This window comes from Ammospiza caudacuta, chromosome 12, assembly GCF_027887145.1.
Source record: "Ammospiza caudacuta isolate bAmmCau1 chromosome 12, bAmmCau1.pri, whole genome shotgun sequence".
In the NCBI taxonomy this organism is placed as follows: Eukaryota; Metazoa; Chordata; class Aves; order Passeriformes; family Passerellidae; genus Ammospiza; species Ammospiza caudacuta.
This window is the reverse complement of record NC_080604.1, coordinates 16,586,177-16,599,041: the sequence shown is the minus strand read 5'-3', so window position 1 is coordinate 16,599,041 and position 12,865 is coordinate 16,586,177. Positions and strand designations below refer to the sequence as shown.

At 45.4% G+C, this 12,865-nt stretch overlaps 1 protein-coding gene across 1 annotated transcript in view; it reads left to right on the top strand.

Moving 5' to 3' along the window:
- The first annotated feature begins 9,082 nt into the window (after window positions 1–9,082).
- Window positions 9,083–12,865, top strand: part of MAGI1 (membrane associated guanylate kinase, WW and PDZ domain containing 1) — a 283,263-nt gene continuing 279,480 nt past the window's right edge. Inside the window, exon 1 of the mRNA XM_058813185.1 lies at window positions 9,083–9,257. Within this exon, the coding sequence (XP_058669168.1) occupies window positions 9,149–9,257 (109 nt within the window). The 5' untranslated portion in view covers window positions 9,083–9,148. The remainder of the gene's footprint in view (window positions 9,258–12,865) is intronic.

Sequence of the window (12,865 nt, the reverse complement as noted above, 5' to 3'; positions counted from 1 at the left end):
GTGTGAGGCTGAAATGACATGAAGAGATGGGTCACCTCTGGAGACAGGAAGAGTGTGGTAACATGCTCCCAACTCTCAAGGCTGCAGTTCAGCTCTTCCGTTTATAAAATCCTCATTGGGAGCCTTGTAAACACCTCTGTGTACATCAGCCTCACTCCTGGATCCAGGGTTTCAGCCTGGGAGCAGCTTTTAAAAACAAACACCCCTCTTCTGTGGCTCTCCCACTTTAAAGTTTCTTTACATGTCCTTGGAGCTTGCAGAGATCAGCAGTTTCTGGAGGAAATTAGTCCAGCCAGGTTTCTTTTGCAGAGTGTAAACACAAGGTTTCTGGATTTTGAGTCTTGAGGGCCTGGTTCTGAGCTACTTGGTGGCTCAGAAAATGGGTTTATTTGTATCTCATAGGGAATCCTTATCACTTGAAAGATACTGGGATTTCATTTATTTTTCCCTCTCTTCTTCCTTTCCACCTTTGCTAGACTCTGCCTTGCTGTTGTAGCTGGACCATCGTCTCCTTTCCAGTCGCCTGGACTGGAGCACACTTGGGCTAAATGCTCCTTTAGTCCTCTATTGGCACAACCATCTGTGTAAATGTCCTCATCTGCACATGCTGTGCAGCCAGAAGAGATTATTCCAGCCAGCCTTAATTGCCTCCCATGGCAAGGAGGTCTGTGAGGGTCCCCTCCTGATTTCTGAAGGGATATTTTGGCCAGGCAAGGTCTGTCTCACTAATTCAGTCCTCCCTTTGCTCAGGTACTATTTTTAGGCACTGCTGGCTTTGGTTTTCTTTTTTCTCTTTGACAGGACAAAAATAGAACAGTATTTATGCATCATTTGGGTCCAACCTGAGGTGTGTTGTTGTTGGTTTTTGTGGTGTTTTTATTTTCTTTTGTAGCCCTTGATCTTTGTCGTTTTGGTAATCAGCATTCACCTGAAGGGTGCTGATTTTATCAAGCCTTGGAGTTCTAATTGGTTGATATTGTTTAAGAAGCCAAAAAAAAGCCCCAGAACCTACCTAGGTTAAAAACAAATATCCCAAGTCAGGATGAAATTCCTCCTTCACTGAAATGTGGTTTAGAAAAATATTTCACCACTACAATGCCTTTCAAGAGCTTGACCTCGGATTGTTAATCTTAAAACTATGCAGTGCAGATGAGGTTTTTCTTTTCTAGAGAGGGAAGAAATTCCATGTTTCTCAAAAGACCTCCCTAGAATTAAAGGAAACAAAACCAAACCCAGAGTGATGATAAATGGAATACAAGCTAATCTAGGAGTTACAAGAATTTCATGCCATCAGAATCAGCTTTATTTTGTTAATTTGCTTCTTTTTTTCCCTTGCTGTCCCATTATTCTTGTTGCAATTTGCTATCTGTCAATGCACACATGCTAGTAAGTGCTTTAATTTTGTGTGAGAATCTCCAGCTTTGCAAGTTGAAATGCTCCATATTTAGCCTCTGCTCATGTGCCTTGTACCCAGATTTCATCCAGGCCGCTCAGCTTGGGTGGGATGAACCCCTCTGAGCATTTGGGACAGAAAATAGTGCTGAGGTGCCAATTTCACATCTGCTGCCACACAGACCTGTGTTTGGGTCAGGTTGGATTCCTTTGTACAAAGAGCTCAGCCCAGCCTCCCAGGAGCAGAGATGGTCACTTGCTCAGGCCATTCAAGGGACAGGAAAATGCCGCTTTGGGTGCTGGAGCTGCCTTTGAGGGTTCAGCTGGATTACAGCTGGAACTGCCTCAGCTGCTCTGAGCTGGGTGTGCCACTGGCTGGCCACGTGCAGGGCAGAGTTCTGCTTCCAAAATGCAGTTTGTGGTGGGCGGTTTCAGCCACCCAAGGAAAAACAGACAGCTCTGTAGTGGTGTTTACAGGTTTTTCTTCCCATCTATCCTGTGCCAAATCCCAGTTTGATTTCTGTGTGCACCTGCAACCCAGTTCAGGCTGAGAAAGATCTGAGTAGGCAAAGGTCTGCTGGAATGGAAACATTAAGAAATTACGATTTTTATATTATACAGAATTATTTGGAAGATTTGGTTTAAGTTTTTTAATGTGCAAATGCAATATATAGGAGGTGTTGTACATCTATATTAACTGTTTCCACTATATTGTTTCCTGTTGATAATGCTCAAGGCCTTGTTAAAATGGGGTTTATTGCAATGCTTGTTCACACATTTATAGAAAAAGGGCATGTGTATAGACATCCATTTCAAAATGAAGCATCAAATGGCAATTTCACATTGGAGTGTAACAGAATCTATATTTGAAGGCTTTTCTCTGCTTTACGGGGATTTTTTCCCCTCTGCTTAGAGCCAGGGCAGTCCTTGCCTTTGTTCTCCTGGCTGCTCACTCATTACTGCTTGCATCTCCAGCTTATAACAAAACAGTCAAATGCTGTGGTCATTCCTCTCTGAAACCTTTAATGAGCTTATCAGGAAAGAACTATAAATATGTATCTTGTGCTTCTTGCAGTGGGAGATGCTTCCTCAGGCCATGAATAATTAGGTTGGGCCACCTAAGCTAATTACAGACTGTCTCACTATTCAAAATACCCTCTGGGTAACATTGTTAGGACTCTCTTTCCAGGTTAATGGTTTCTCTGTAGCCTGAATATTACCTTGGCCTTTACTGCCCTGATCAAAAATGCTCTGTATGGGACCTTTTGCCATGCCAGTTTTTTCCTTTTTTCTGCTAAAAGCATAATCTTTCCTCCTTCTTGAATGATGAATCAGAGGGACAGGGCAGAGCCTGTCTGGATCAGGCTCTTTGGAGTGCATCCCTCAGTTCAGCAGTGCAGCTGTAAATGCTTCTGTTGAGTGGCAAGGTGGGAGACAGCAAGTCCTGAATATCCCTGGGAAATCTGATCATTTGTGCTGCTGCCATGATTACCTTTCAAATCTGTTCAGTGTTGTCTAGCAAACTTAACTCACCCTCTCATCGTCAGGAAAACAAATGTACCAGTTATTGCCTACTAGAAAGTGTGAGCTGAGCTGTGTGGTTTTTTTTTTTTTTTTCCTTTCAGTGGGCTTGCTGTGATTTTGTTTTGACAGATTGAGCTGTGTTTCACTTTGCTTTCATTTTTCACCCTGTCAGAAGAATTTTTAGTGCATTTTTTTTCCCCTTCCCCAGCCTCTTGCTGTCTGTGTGGATCAGTGCACTGAAGCAGTGACTCCCTCTCCTCTGCATTGCTGGCTTGCAGCTTCTCGTGCCACAGGGGCCTGAGCTGAACCTTCCCCACGGGAACCTTGGGTCAAACCTTGGGTCAAACCTTGGGTCAAACCTTGGGTCAAACCTTGGCCATCTCAGTGGGCAGGAGAGCTGCTAGGGGCAGGTGAGCCTCCAAGTGGGGAGGGCTCAGGCAGTCTGAAATTTTTCTTTACTTTTCACTGTGTGACAGTGGTCGCAAGGGTTTTCAGGTGAATTCTACTCTAAACCAATCTGTAAGTGCCACCATCACAGCAGAAGATGTAGGCCAAGAAGAAGAAGGAGAAAGGCTGGACAGGCCCAGTTCCCTCCATATTGCCTCTTGAGCCCCCATGCCAGAAACTCTAAAATCTGCTTTTCCACCCTGCGATAACTCCACTATTATTCTACCTAAACTGTTGTGGCCTGCTGATCTTCATATAAGGTTGGTAATTTTCTCCATGGGTCATAATCAAACCCACAAGTGTTCTGGGCTCTGTGCCAGGGTCCCTGAGACCCCTGGCAGGGCTCTTGGCTGCTCAGGAAGCCAGAGGGATGTGCTGGGTCCTGACAATGAGCCCCTCAGCAGTCACTGTGGTGATCTCTGGAAGCTTCATGCCCACGGGGTTCTGAAGTGTTGCCACGTTAGAAGAATTCTGCTGTGCAATAACCACAATAATCAGAAAATGAGAGGGCTCACCCCAAACTCAGCTGAATCCTGCCAGGCCTAAAGGGAGCTGGTGCTGAGGAGTTTAGTGGTGGGTGAGTGACTGAGCAACACTGACTGAAGCCAGGGGAAGCTGAAGTCAGGTTTAACTGTGCCATCTTCATGCCAGCAGCCTCTGATCAGAGCCCTGCAGAACGGACTGTGACCAGTGGGGTAAATCTCTTGGTGATGCTGCATCCCTGGACCCTCTCCTCCAAGGGGAGCAGCACAGGAGCATCAGCTGCTGCCAGCACTGCAGCGTGTGTGCTGCTGGAAGATGAGGTGCCACATCCCTCCTGCACTGAGGGAGGTGTCAGAACCCCTCAGACACATCTTGGTTTGTTCGTTTTTGTGTTCGTGCAGGGTGTGCACATGGAGCTTCCCCTCGCCAGGCTCCAGGTGCCTGTGCTGCCCACAGCAGCAGGTGTGGCTGGTTCCTGTGGGTCCCTGCAGTGGCACTCTGCTCCCATGGCTCTCACTGCCTTGGGGTGTGTTCTTCAGGGACCAGGCACTGCTGCTCTGCCTGCAGGGAGCTGGAGTGATCGTGATCATCTATCAGATTCTTAAGTACTTTTTCCTTTTTTCCCTTCTGAGCTTGGATTTCTTTTTTTGGCTGCAGTTTCCCTTGTTTTATGGGCTGTATGTGCCACTCTTTCCTGCTTAATACTTCATTTCTTGAGAAGTTCAGTCGCAATGCAGTGATCAGCAGGTCTGGCTTTATTGTGAATTCTCCCAGATCCTCCCTCAGTGTCTAGCAGTGTACTTAGGACAAGCAGAGATTTATTTGCATAACTGGTCAAGCAGAGGTTAGTGTGAAATAAAATACATGCATGTGCTTCTCTGGGCCTCCCCCAGTGCGAGGTCAAGGCTGGATTATTTTTCCTGAGTCCTCCCATTGTCAGAACCTCTCAGGGATCTGGGCTCTGGTCCACTTGCTGTCAGTAGTAGTTTACTTTGCTTCTCAGTAAATTGTCCAAGTTTGCAAGCCTCCCCCAAGGCTATCATATGACAGCATCCCTCACGTGATGGGGCTGGTAGCAGGAAAAAAAAAGAAAAATCTACTTTCTTGTAGTCCAGACATACAGCCCTTTCTTTCAATTATGTATGAGTGAAGTGGTCAAAGGATGCAAAACCCTTGAAGTTGGGTCAGGTGTCTCTTCTCCCCCCATTCTCCACCTTCCCCTGTGCTTTATCATGGTGCTGGGGTGAATTTGCCATTCACTGGGTGAAACAGAGGGAGAGAATGATCTGGAGAAATCCATCCAGGGCTAAACCAAGATAACATTTCTGGCTGTGCTGGCCCTTGAGGCACAGCCTCTCTGGTGGAGTATTTGGGGAAGTACTGCCATGCACTTGTCCTCCTCTGGGGTTCCTCTTCAAGCAATTCCTGCTGCTGTTCCTTAGGACAGAACTGTGGAATGGGAGGACACAGGTTCTGACAACCCCTGACCTTTCTTTATGGACAGAACGAAGCCTTGAAGCAAGGCAGCTCAGTGCCCAAGTGACACAGAGCTCTCTGAATGGCTCTGGGCCAGTTCAGGTGTTGCCTCAAGTCCTGACCCTGGGGTGAGCCCAGGCAATTCCCCTCTCAGGTATCCCTAAACCTTGGACCCAATGTGTTGGTTACGCCTGGATCTGCTGCATGAGGTGCTTTGGGCAGGGCCTGAGGACAGACTGGAGGGAGCAACTCATCTCGTGGAAGGTCTGTCCCTTCAGAAGGTGGATGATTATTGGCACGTGCCCCTCATGCCCTTTCTGGTCCTCTCTTGCCTCCAGAAGAAGTAACCAGAGCTGTCCTCAGGCACTGGGGTGATGCTGGACAAGGGATTTGCCAACTACATGCAAGGCCCAGTGTTCACAGTCAGTGTCTCCACAGCTTTCCAGTCCCAAATCTCTCTGCGTCATCGTTTGAGAGATTTGCTGCTGGAATTCCCTTCCCTGATGGCTGGAGAGGGATCTGAGATGAAAGGAAGGTAGTGACAACAGAGGAAAATGGTTTTTCCACTCCTTCCCTTTGAATGTAGAGTGCTTCATTCTGCCTGGAATTTAGCTACAGGTTACATTTTAAATGTTTGTTGAAGCTGGAAGTGGTTAGACTGGTAGCTTAAAATAAATAAAGGCAGTGACTTGAGACAGCGAGATAGGAGATAGTGGCAGCAGGGTTGTGACTGATTTATTTATTGCAGCCTTGAGAGCAAGAACTATTACAGAGGACAAAATTCTTGTAATGTTTATATAAGGCCGTAAGAAATTGATTACAGCTCAGGTATGTTTTGTTGCACACTGCTGGGAGGAATCATAAAAGCCATGCAACAAAGTTTTGAACATCATGTTATTGCTGTTCTGCTCAAAACCCCATTTGCCTCAATGGAAACCTTTCATTTGTGCTTTTTGCTATTCCAGCTGTGTTGGCTTCCAGCTTCTGTGAGTTGCTGCTTGCAGGATTCAGCTCTTTTAGACTGCAGTCCTCTGGGGGTGAATTGTTTCTTCTATTCTCAGCCATTTAAAACAAACAAACAAAAAACTCAGGATTTTGAGGAAGTGTTTCCCCACGGATGTGTTTGCTTTTAGTTATTATTTGTAAGTTATTATTTGTAACTTGTATTATTTGTCCTCTTCTGTCATACTAAGAACTCTGGAAAAGCTTTCCTAATGTTCTCCCCGGTTTATCCCACCTAATCCCATTCTCACACTGAAGCATGCAGGATTGATGCCCCAGCACAGGGTGCCCAGCAGCAGCTCTGGGAGAGAGCAGCTTTCTGCCCTGCTGGGACAAGCCCTTCACTTGCATCCTTGTCCTGGAGGATGCTGAGGGTCCTCAGCAGTGGCCTGAACCCCTGGCCACCCCCTTCCTGCAGCTTTAGAGCGAGTATGAGCAATAGACTTGTAAAGACTCATTTGGGGTTTGGCATTTACAATGCTCTACAGCCAGAAATCTATCTCTCCTCTCGCTGTCCTTCCACTTGCCCAAGGCAGTGTGTAATAAATCTCTGCCTCTGAGCATCCATAAGCCTCCCCTGGTAAATGAAGTTACTTTCACCTGTTTATGTTCTGATATTCTTTCAGGGAATGTGCATTAAATTGTTTTTCAGGTGGATCTCTTCTAAATAAATGACATCTTGTGTCGCTTCAGGAACTGCAAGGAGCAGTGGAATGAAAGCCATAAAAATAAAATATATGCATTGCTGGTGTCCAGCAAGACTAGAGACTAAAGCTGCCAATAAAAGAGACACAGGAGTGCTGTCACAGGGCCTGTGGTCTCTGCAGGTGTGGTGGAGCAGCCTGGGCTGCTCACGGTGATGCTGAGTGATTTGGGGCAGGGATTTCCCAGCAGTTCCCCTGGATTTGAGTTCATCCCTGAGAACACACTGCACACAGTGCCTTGCCCCTGTTTTGTGGATAACTTGGAGCTGCCTGTAGATGCTGGTTTGGCCTTTGCTCAGCAGAGTTTGTGTGCTGGGCAGACAAGGTGGTTTGAGGTTATGAAGCCCACCTGGTGTTTGGCAGTGCTGTTTGAGGTGAGGGAGGGTGAGTGGGGGCTGAGTGTGCTGACAGGCTGTTCCAGCACAGGTAAAACGGGTTTGATCCAAGCTTGTTAGTCAATAGCTGAGTTCATGTGTTGCTGCAGCTGTTCTTAGCACACCTCTGCCCATGTGCTCATGTTACTTCAAGGAGAAAAGTCTGGTAAGCTGGACACAGCATTGCTGAGCTGCACAAAAGCAGCTCTAAAATTGTTAACCTGCTAATTTGAAGTCATTGCATCACACTGTCACTGGCATCAATGAAAGCAGCACTTGCCACTTATCTTCTGGCAAATGCCTATGATTGAGCAGCACAGAGAGGGATTTAAATTGTCATTTCTAGCTTCACTGATGATCTGACACTCTCTGAGCAATCATCCCACCAGATCTCAGAAGATGGAAGTGCAAATCCCACTCAGTCTGTTTGAACCAAGAAGGAAAGTCAATGGAAGCACATCTGAAATAGCTGCAACCACGAGGAGAGGATTAAATAATACAGCCCTCACACAAAAGGATTCAGTTGTGTTTATTTGGACATTAAGAGAATGGGGTTGAATGAAAACGTATGCGGCATCGTTGTCAGCATGTCCAGCATTTTGAGGTGTAGTTTTGTGTGAATATGAAGTGCAGTCTCTGGTTGCAGAATCTTAAATATGATGATACTTTATTTGAAACTTCTCATACAGTAGGGGTGGTACTTTTGGGAGGACTGAAATGTTCACAAATGATTGTCTATGAAGCTGGATTTCATTTTCATACTAGAAAAAGTGCCTTGACATTTTTTATTATTGTTATTGCTTTTATTATTATTTTACTGTTAAGTGCTGAGTGTCTTTGGGCCTTTACTGACTAGAGGGAACTGTAAGAGATTGAGTACATCTGATACTTCCTATGTACAAGATCCAAGCGTGGATTTGAGTGCCTGGCTTCTCTGGTAAGGATCTTGATTCATGTAATGTAAACTTAGAACAACAAAATTAGATTCAGATGCTCCCTTCTTTTTCTTCTTTTTTTTTTTTTGTCCCTGTTGCAGTCCTAAGCCAAATGATTTACTGTGGAATATAGTTGAATTGCTTGTTTTATCTCATAAAACAAATACGCCTTTGTTGCTCTTTTGGGCTGATGTTTTCCTTAGCTTGCAGTTGTGGCTTAGCTATACCCTTCCTTCCCTCTTGGACTTTTTAATTTTTCTCACACCATGCACAGAGCTTGAGTTTGGCCTTCTCTGCTGGCTGATGAAATTGTCTTTGCCATGCCAGAGGAGCCTGCTGCCTAGGCAGTGGAGATACTCTGATAAACCCTTTGCTTTTGTGTTAGGATTGGTGTTTTGTTTTGATACAGTGTGTATCATTTCCCATTTGAAACCACTGTTATTGTATGCTTGGAAAAACCCTCTTACTTGGCATTGGCAAAGGAAGCAGGGTTTAAAAAGGAAAAAAAATCACTTTAATTTAATAAGCAGTATTTCAGGGTTCCTTTTGTTATGTGCTACCTTTTGAACTCTGTAGAGCAGCATGCAGATCTAATCCTCGCTAGCGTCACGGCCTGGGCTGCACAAGTAAACACTTTAAATGGGAGGAAGCACCTGCGCATCGCTATTGTCCCTCTTCTCCCATTAGCAAAGCCTCAGGGCTGACTCTGCTGCAGCCAAACCCTCCAGGCAGTGGGAACCCACAGGCAGAGAGCAAAGCTCCCTGCCCTGGGCTGGAGCAGTGGGAGCAGCTCCTCGGGGGACAGCTGGCCATGGAGGGGCTGCGTGCGGACACCCGCGCACGGCTGGGGTACCGCGCGCTCGCCCATCGCCTCGGCACCATGGGATGCATGGATCACAGGGATCACAGGAGCCTCCAAGGTGGGTCTGGGCAACGTGTGCTCTGCCTGGGACTGTTCTGGGGCTGGGGAGGCTGGTGAGAGCACACTGCTCTCAACACAACGTTCTGAAATTATCGCTGTCGTCCCGCTCGTTTGTGTAACCGAGTGCTTGACGTTATCGCTTTCCCGTGGAGTTTGTGTTTTCACACCATTCCTTATTGAGGAGCTGGGGAAGTGTGTTATGGGCATAGATATAACCTGCAGCAAGTTTACAAGACGAGGTTTAAAGCTGAAAAAGCTGGTTTGAATAGGAGAGTGCTAAAGGCCAAAATCTCTTTAATTTACCCGGGACAGGTTGGGAAGTGATTTACCATGGCCCAAAAGTATCTGCAAACAGAAATACTGGTACAAAACTTCTTTTGAGCTGGGAAACCAAAACATTAAAAAGTTCATTGATTTGAAGCTAAACTTGGTTAAATTCAACTTAGAAAATACTAGGATGGGTCTTCTGTTTCCATTGCTGTGTTAATGTTGTGGTTTGTGCCTAGTGAGATAGTGGGGAAGCATAGGATTCACTGGATAAAGTACTTAGTGTGATATAGGAAATCTTGTTAAAGTAGCATCACTTTGGGATTTTTAGTTTTTCAGTTTCTATGAGACATTTTGAGGTGGTGTAGTACCTGGGCAGCTGGAACTACATCTTAATTTATTGAGTGCTCATTTATTGACATTTGAGATGCCTTTGATGAGACGTTAGCAATTATTTTATTAATCCTTCTAACATCAGTTTCTATTTAGGAGAAATTGTCTTTGTGCCCTCTAGTGGAAAAACTATTTACTTGAAATCTTCTAAATTGGGTGAAGTTTTTGCAAAGAAAGGTGGAATGTGTGAGGAAAGCCATAGAGGAGCAGAACAAGGCTGGAGAGATGAAGGGTTGCAAGGGGCGGACGTGATCTGCTCTTCCTCTGCTTCAGTCCTCCCAAAGCTGTAATGGTGATGACGTACACAGACTTTGTCAAATACAGAAGATATTATCCAATATTCACATCAGCTGGACTTGGTGAAATTATTCTCAGTATAATTATGAGGAAAATTCAGTCTCAGCAAGCTCAGAAAGCTGGCCAGTCATTAGTGATTGCCATCAATGTTCCCCAGGGATGTCATGGAGAGGGAAAAGCAAAGCCAAGCCCACTGGCTGCAGATAAAATAAATTGAAAATCCCTTCCAGCTGCACCAAGGGGAGCTGGGCATTGCAGCAGGAGGAGAATGGTCACAGTGGCAAGTCTGGAGATGAACCACAGAGTTGGGAGGCTCAGCAAAGGAGGCTGAAGAGGGAATACAGAAGGAGCTGTATTTGGAAATATAAGCCTGAGTGCAAGCAACACATTTTCTGATGCATAAAAGATTTCTGTAAAAAGGATGATCATTAGCTCCTAGTTGCCACGGGAGAAAAATACCTTGATTTGCCTGAAAAAAAATTATTCAAGGTGCAATTGGAGAAGTTTCTTAGTAGGAGGTAATGAAGCAAGAGCAAAAGAAATTGTGAATCTGCTTGACTGGAGGATTTGCAGAGCAGTTAAAGCATTGCCTCTTGCTGATGGTGTGATTTCTCCCCCTCTGCTGCCCTCTGTCCAACCACCCACTACACAGGGTCTATTTCACTCATTACCCTTCCAAGCTGGACTTTTTATTTCTGTTGCTAGAGTTGGTTTCAGGGGCCAGGGGTCAAAACCAGTAGCAGTGCAGTAGGCTATTGCATGACTTTGGGATATAAATTCTGCTCTCAGTGCAGTCATGAAAACTTCAAGCAGGGATGTAGATCACAAGAAGCTGCTGCTGTCCCATTTATCTTCCCTTCTCTGTTTCATTCTGGAGCTGCTCATTCGGGATGCTGTGAGAGCAACAGATGTGAACGTGATGGAGTCCCCACGCCCCCCTCCCATCACTGTCATCCTCCCTTTCCTCGCACTGGACTGCCATTCTTGTTTATTTTGGTTTGAATTACAATTGCAGACTGCCTCTTGCAGTGTTGTTTGTGTGCTGTGTGCCGTGAGTCACTGTTTGTGTTTGCTGCTGTTTGTATTGCCAGTCCTCTCCCCGTCTCACACTTGCAGCCACAATTCCCCTCCCAGGATCCTGGAGCCTCTTCTGTTCTGAGTCTTCAGCACTCCTGTGAGTGCAGGGAAAAGCAAGCTCTCAGGGAAGATCCAGGATTAGCCTTTTTTTTTTTTTTTAATTTTCCTTTGTTTTAGCTTTCTTCTGGCATTTTGTAAGAGTCCTTGTCCAAACCAAAAGATTCCTTGAAGATTCCTTCCCTGAGATCTCTGTGCTCAATTAGTCTCTTCTCATATTTCTACCAGGCAGTGAGATCAATACTGTGTTTTCTGGCTTGCAGATTTCAGGAAGGAGGGGTAAATCATGTTAAAAATACCTTTTTTGAAGTTACTGAGGTGCTCATATGCAATTCCAGAACCTGCCATCACAGTGAGGTGTTAATCCCTTCACGTGCTTTATCACTGGGGTGGAGACTACAGCATCCTGCTCAAGATCATAAGTTTGGACCAACAGTTGACCACACTGACCTGAGAGGGGCTGTGGGTGCTCTGGGTGGCTGGGGAAGAGACTCTCCATGCCCTCATGGCCTTGGGTGATCCCTTGTGCTGCTTCTTCTTGCTCCTGGTAAAGTGCCATCATTGCCAGCCAAGAAAATCCCACGGCTCTGTGCCTGGGAAATCTCAATGGTAATGGCTTGCAAGTCACTCTATGGATATATCAAGGAGAAACAGAAAATTTCTTTGTGTCAGGTTAATGGAGCTTCAGCTCACAGAGCTCCATGTGGGAGAATTAACAGTGGGTCTTGAGTCTCTCTAAGGTTGTCCAGAAGCTCAGCAAATGTTTGATTGTGATTCTAGTGTAAAATAGCTGCAAGATTCCTGTGTCTCAATTAGCAGCCTTGGTAGAGAGCAGGCAGATTTTCAGGTAAAAAATGTCCAGTTTGAATTTTTAAGTGTTCTCAGGTGGCCTATAGAATGTAAATGTTTTACTCTATTTGTAATGCAAAACCTTTTAATTATCTCCAATTCATAAATCCTTAGTTTGTTACTTCACTGCTTGTAAGAGAATGCTCATCTTTTAGTGGGTAGTAATCAGTGTCAGAGGAAATGGGGAATAAATGGTGTGTTTTAAATGGTGTCAGTTCCAGAACAGGAATGTATAATTTAAGTCACTTAGATTTAATCATCCTTTAAACACTGAATCCCAGCCTCTGCTGCTTGTCTTCCAAGAAGCTGACAGCTTTTTAATGCCACTATGGCAACACTGGAAAGTTCCTTAAACTGCTCTGGGCTGTGATGTGGCTCTGTACCACATGTATTGGTGAATCCATGGCTGATTCTCTGGATGCAGCTGGATGCAGGGGTTGGTTGGGCTCTGCTTCACCCCCTCCCAGCCCCAATTTTGGAAGTCTCAACTGTTTTACCTTTTTACAGAGCTGTAACAGCTGTTGTAAGTACCACAGCAAATGTAACAGCTGCTGAGGGTGGGATTATGGAGCTGGGGTGTGTAACAGCTAAACATATTCTAGCAATTCAGCAGGTTGAAAAATAAGGCAGATCAAGCTGCGTTCATCATGCTCTGGAGCTGTGTGG